This window comes from Pteropus vampyrus, unplaced genomic scaffold, assembly GCF_000151845.1.
Source record: "Pteropus vampyrus isolate Shadow unplaced genomic scaffold, Pvam_2.0 Scaffold30, whole genome shotgun sequence".
NCBI lineage: Eukaryota > Metazoa > Chordata > Mammalia > Chiroptera > Pteropodidae > Pteropus > Pteropus vampyrus.
This window is the reverse complement of record NW_011888811.1, coordinates 12,023,999-12,030,949: the sequence shown is the minus strand read 5'-3', so window position 1 is coordinate 12,030,949 and position 6,951 is coordinate 12,023,999. Positions and strand designations below refer to the sequence as shown.

Genomic DNA, 6,951 nt, shown 5'->3' with positions numbered 1-6,951 from the left:
AGTTTGTTCTTATGTATTGCTGTGTAGTACTTCATTTTATTCATATACCACTATTTGTCTATTCTGATGATGGACCTGTGGGTTGTTTCTAGTTTTAAGTTTTATAACACTACTCTCTTCTGGTTCTCCCCGCACCCCTTATGACATTCCTCCTCAGTCTCCTGTATGTACTGACCTGCTTTGGCAATTCCTTAAACAACAGAATTACCTAAAATTCTAGCCTTGGCTCTCTCCTCGCCCTACTCCCTCTCCTGTCCATCTATTCTACTGCAGTGATTTTAACTATTCCCTACCTGCTGCTGACTCCTAAGTCCTTATTTCCTTCACTGACCTCTCCTGAAACAACACATTCCAACTGCCTGCTAGACGTATGTATCAAGATATTCTCAAGGTATCTCTATAGGCATGTACAAAATTTTAATTCATCGTCTTTTTCTATCTTTTATTTCCCATATACCATTCATCCAAGCCAAAATATGTGAGCCATCCTAGATTCTTACCTTTCCAATCAATCGCCAATATAGTCTGATTTTTACCCTACATATTTCTCCAATTAGTCTCTCTTCTTCCTCTCTACTACCACTACTTGGGTTCAGATCCACTTTGTGGCAACAGTACTCTGGTCTCTCCGCTTCTGATCTGGCTCATCGTAAATCCATCCTCCATAATGCTATTAGTGATCTAAGCCAAGAGCTGATCATTCCTTTTCCCTTCAATGACTCCACATCAACTAGATTATGCTCTTTCACATGATTTTAAGTCCCCATGACCCAGACCTTATCTATATGTCCAGCTTCATCTCTTACCACTTCATCTCTTAACTACTTTCAAATCTGATAATAATGACCTGCAATGTGCCTATTCTTTGTTCATGCTATTCCCTTAGTCCAGAATGCCCTTCCATTTTTTTTTCTCCCAAATCAGGGCAGCTGTTAATTCCTTTCAATCTCCACCCAAACATCATCTCTTCCAGGTAACTTTCAAAGGCTTTCCAGGAAACTGAGCACCTAAACAACTCTTCTCTGTATGTCCACAGTTCCCAGAGCACCCTTTCAACTTAGAACTTACCAAAATACACTAAAATTAATTACACGACTATCTCCTAAATAACCTACATTATTATAAGATAAATGTAGTATCTCATTTGGATTTGCACACCCAGTGCCTGCAGAAATCATCTACTATTTTTACCTAGCCAGCTTCCATATGTCCTTTCTTTTGATAGTAGGTTCTAGATTTTTCTCAGTTCATGTGGTTTGAGTGGGGTTGCTCCATCCTCTGGCTCCAAGGGTTGGCAAACGATTCAGGTTCAGCTACTGAGAATATTAATCTCCCAGTTGGCACAGTGACTAATTCATGAATGAAACAGTGACCTAAGCCAGGTCAATGGGCACCAGCCTCAGGACATCCAATAAAATTACTAAAAAAGGTAAGTCTCCTTTCTCTTGGAGTTACTCACTAGAAAAAGTCACCCTGAAGCTTCTAGTAGTCATCTTACCACCATGTGGAAAAGCTTCCCTAAGAACGAAGCCTAACAGAAGAAAGCAGAGTCAAGACATGGAGAGGGGAAAGGCTTCTGGGTGGATAGCCATGCCTGAAGCCAGTCTTGCCCCTTGCTTTGAGAGTCTGAGCTAATAAATGCCCCTTTTTCTTAAGCCATTTTGACTTAAGTTTCTGTCATTTCCAACTGAGTGAGTCCTGGTTTCTAAAAAAATGTTTGTTGTCATTAAATGAAGGCATCCACTTGAGTAACTTATAGACAAAATGCATTCAGAGATGTAACCTGGCAACAGAAATCCAGAGAGTATTCCAAATGAGAAGTGAAAGAATCACCAGTTGTATTACAGATATAGCATTGGGGTTGAGCCTTTAAGGATCAATAGGTGGGACTATACCCCAAGGCCACAACATAAATGAGCAAGAGCAAAACCTATGTATCCGGATATTCATTTCAAGGTTCTTTCCCCTATAATAAAGCTTCCCACAAAATCCCTCAGGAATAACCTGGTTCTGATCTATAACCTTCCTACATTAAACTCTTAAATTCAGAAAAACGATGAACCATATAAAGAATTGGAAGCAAGAACACACAAAGTATGTTAAGAAAACTGTGAGATAACTAGCAAGACCAGTACATATAGGGCACAAGTATTTATTAATTCATTCATTTATTACAAATATGCACTATATACGATCCTAGGTGCTGGGGATACAATGGCAACTAATACAAACTATGGCCCTGTTCTTTATTCCAGTACAGAAAGACAATTAACAAGCAAACATGTGTGTGAAGAAAATAAAATGAAATAATGGAAAGTATGGACTTGGTGAATAGAAAGCAGACTTTGAGTGGTCAGGAACGGTCTCTGAAGAGTAAGATTTGAGTTGAAATCTGAAGTTTAAAAGGAGTCAGCTATGTCAATATTTAGACAATGAGAATTGTACTCAGAGAGAAATCAGGTTGGTGTATTTAAAGGACAGAACGAAAGACAATATGGGAGAAGCATGATAGAAGATGAGGTTGGAGTGATGAGATTTTTATAGAAAAATGAGAGATGAGGCTGGAAGGAATCATAAGTAGAAACAGTTTGTGAAATTCTCTACAATTTCTTTGAAAAGATAAAATAAGAGGAAAACCAGAGATTGATTTATCTGAGATTAAAAAAAGAAAAATGGACAGAGATAAGGCCATATAAAACAAAAAGAAAACTGATACCATAAATTTAATATACTTGGAGATATTTCAGCTGGCATAGTGCATACTCAAATGACCTCTCTGGTAATAAATACATTAAGTGAAGTCATTATGGTCTACTGTGCCAACTCAGTGTAATTTATCATCCCTTTCAAAAAAATTTCAATGCTACCCACCCCCCACCAAGAATTCAGCCTGGAACTTCCCATTGGTAAGATCTGGAGGCTTAGGAATTAAATAGTGCCTTTGCTCTTAGTTTCTTCAACCACTTATTTTTTTCCAGTGGAAAAAAAAATGAGGCCTAGAGAAAAAAAATGAGATTTTCCCACATTACATGTGAGGGTCAGAATAAGAATCATAACTGTTCTCAGACTCCTCTTTCACTGCTTTCCCTTACATCACACATACTTACCATATAAATCCTTAGGAATAATCAGGCCCTGGTCCTTAATCATTCTATATCTTAAGTCTCAATGTCCAAAATATAAACAGTATGAAAATTGCTTTCAGAAAATGGTTAGAGCTACCAGATAAATAAAGGGTGACTAGCCCTTTAAAAATAATTTATTATCTTCTTGAGCACAGTCTTTTTCAGTACTGTTTCCCTAGAACCTAGCAAAATAAAGGCTTATTGAACACATGTACATTTAAAAAAATATATAGCAGGTCCTTGAATAATGTCATTTCATTCAATGTTATAACGTTGATGAGATACCATAGAAACTTAACTTTTGTTTATATCAATTAGCCTATGGTAAAACTGGTTTTCATTATACATTGTTTTGCTTAAAGTTGCAGAATCTATCAACTTCATTAAGTGAAAACTTACTGTATACTACATTGTGCTAGCTTCTATAAGACCACCAATGGTGAGCATTTACTATGGGCCAGGTACTCTGTGGAGTTTTGTGTACATCAACACATTAAATCCTACCTTACAGAGAAACTGAGGCACGGAGAGGTTAAGCAACTTGCTCAAGACCACGGAGAAAGTGGAAGATAGTAGTGGTGGGATTTTAAGGACCAATTATGCACAGATCCAGCCTTGAAGAAATTTAAAATTTAGGACAGGAAGTAAGATACACACATTTATAAAAAAATAAAAAATAAACCTATGATAAATTTATGAAAATACATATGTAGAAGGGTAAATGAATAAATCGAAGTGCTAAAAATATATATATAGCATGTTAACTTTTGTATAAGGAGATAAGAAAATATATCTGCTTATCTTTAAAATAGTATCTGCCTATCTAAAAAAAAAATTCAGGAAAGATATACAAGAAAGTGTAAACCTAAAAGAAAAGGGGAGAATGGTGTGAATGGGAACTGGGAGAGAGTGACACTTCTCTATTTTTGTAGTTTTTATTTTTGGAAACATGTTAATATTCTATATATCCAAAAATTAAATTAACATAGGGAGACAGCAAATAAATCACAAATTCTTTTTGTAGGTTGGTTTTACAGTACCAAAGGCAAAGCAATGAAACCGTTTCAAATGCATTACTGGACTGAGAAAATAAGGAAATGTTCTAATGTTGTTGGGAGGCAGGGTTCTTACTATGGAAGAACAGAAAAACAATTGTGTAATGGGAAAAGACAAGGGAGAATCCTGTAGGGATGAATTCATGATCTCTACAATATGTATGCGTGTACATGTGTACATTTATTCACATATACATACACTCATTTATATGTATACACATATAGATGTGCGTATGTGTTCCTGAATATATTTCCTAGCTCTACCTACAGGGCCTAGAAGCAAAGACATCCCAGTAGCAATGAGCATATCTATCATCCAGATTTTGGTCTGTGATATCAAAAAGGAACTATGGCTCCTCAAAGAAATGGCTGATTATAGGGTTAGAATGTAGAAGGTACAAGATGAGTCTAGAATATCTTGTTATGACAAAAAATAAAAAAATTCAAAAAATGACAGGGGCATGTTAAACAGTAGTCAGCCAGAAGGATAATTTGAATGCCAAATTAGGGACAGTAATAAATTATAAACCAATGGGGGAAAAATAGAAATCTGTGAGATCTCTATAAAGAAATAAGGAAGCAGAGACAGGCTGTCTTAACTACAGTAGAATGCAGACAGCCAATTGGTAATTATCAACATTACAGTCCTTTATGCTTAAATATTTAAGCCAATGGAGCACGTGCTAGGGTTGAAACAAATCATCATCCTGCAACCATCATGGTAAAGACTAGTGCAACAGAATCATGAATAGATGCTAAATCTAAGAAGGAAATTATGATGAGGAACAGGATATTTGCATGATCTTAAAATGTCTCCCCAAAGAAAACTTATTATTAGCACAGGAAAAAAACATAACTATACGGTGAAAAATCAGATAGCACACCACCAATAAGGGGCAGATGGACATCGTGTGCCCCTCGATGTGATACCATGGGCAGGATACATCTTATGAGGTCTTTTGGCTGAGAATGTATAACCTGTACATGTAATCATGAGAAAACATCAGATGAACACCAAATAAGAAATAATGTTTTTATAAAAGAAGGAAGGAGCTTGTATTTCTCAAAAATGTCAATATCATAAAAGACAAAGACTGAGGAACTTTTAATACCAGATTAAAAGAGACTAAAAGTATACAACAACTAAATACAATCTGTGATCATATACTGGCTCTAAAGTTAGAGAAAAAATTGGATATAAAGGACATCATCGGGTCAGCTAACAAAACTGGAATGTGGATAACAGTAAAGTCTGGTATCAATGTTTAATTTACTGCAGTTGGTAAATACTGTGATTAGGTAAGGGAATATCCATATTCTTAGGAGATACGTATTAAAATATGTAGGTGTAAAGGGCTACAATGTTTATAATTTACTCTCAAAAACAGACCCATTAGTAATAATAATGATGTAGGGGGTGTGTGTGTGTGTGTGTGTGCGCGCGCGCGTGTTCTGGGGACGGGGGGAGGGGAGAAGAAGGGATAGGGAAGGAAAGAGAGAACACATGCATAAACACAAATGCTTAACCAAATGAAGTGTTTAGCAATAGGTACACTAGTATAAAAGGTATATGAATGTTGTTTGTACTATTCTTGCTACTTTTCTCTAAGTTTAATATTATTTTCACAACAAAAATACAATGATACAAGCTAGAAAGTACTGTAGTAAAGTGCTACAGCTGAGACGAGGGAGATGAGCAGCTGGTGGGTGGTGTGAAAAGCTTCCTTGGAGAATGCAGCATTTTTACCGGGCATGGGAGAGTAGGATAGCATCACTCAAGCATCATATTCCTTACCGTGCAGTATGCAGGAGAAGGTTATGACTGTGATGACTATATAATGGCTATCAGCACTCCCTGGCCAGGAAGTAATGTGTGCCTGCTGCTAACTGGACTGAAATGTTTCTTGAGATTGGGAGAGGAAGGCGAAGAGGCAGCAAGCAGCCCAAGACCCACGAGCTGGCACTGGCATATATGCTATGTGGACACTGCTCTGGAAACAGGCCCTCCCTACCCACTCTGATCTTTGACTAAAGTCTCTCCATGTTCCGCATGTATAAAAAGACAGCTCAAGCATCACCACCTAAGACCAAGGCCTAGGCCAAGAGACGCCCATTTCTACAAGCTAAATGGTCATTAACTGAGTCATTGGGCTCTAGGAAATGGCAACCTCCAGCTTCCTAAGGCCAGGGGCCACATCCCATTATCTCTGAAACATTCAGAGCCCTAAGGACAGTGGCTAGCCCGTTGGTACCATGAAGCCTGGTAAGTACTTCCAACTTAAGCTAACCAATTCTGTGGCTTAATTTAAGATTTCAGACAAGCAAAGCATTCCAAACAAAAACAAGTAAGGATGGGAGATGCATTTGTTCCAGGGGAAGGAATAGGGGGTGCCATTGTGAGTTCAGTTTTTTAACCCGAGAGAGCAGCAGGCAGGCAGAAGGTGTGGAACTCAGAATATGCCCTCAATTTCAATGACATTCTTGCCAGGAATTTACAATCTTACCTTCTTTTTTCACTAAACCCACACAAGTTTAAAAAAAAAAAAAATGAACATCACAAAGAAGTAATAACTCACCCTGGCAAGTTTCTCTGGTTTGGAGGAGACATGCAGCTGGGAAAATAACTCTGTTATCTCTTTGGTAAAGTCTTCATCCTCTAAGAAAAAAAAAAAAAAATCCCATGTAAAACACTGCAAAAAGACCAGTGAGGATCATCGGGGCAGCAGGGGTGAGACAAGAAAAGGACAAGGAGAGGAATGGTCGTAGTAATA

General features: G+C 37.5%; 1 protein-coding gene across 2 annotated transcripts in view; it reads right to left on the bottom strand.

Moving 5' to 3' along the window:
• FAM114A2 (family with sequence similarity 114 member A2) overlaps window positions 1-6,951 on the bottom strand; it is a 32,898-nt gene that overhangs the window by 11,010 nt on the left and 14,937 nt on the right. For both annotated transcript variants that reach the window (XM_011356765.2, XM_023528645.1), the window contains exon 9: window positions 6,757-6,836. In XM_011356765.2, coding sequence (XP_011355067.1) covers window positions 6,757-6,836 — 80 coding nt within the window. The remainder of the gene's footprint in view (window positions 1-6,756; window positions 6,837-6,951) is intronic.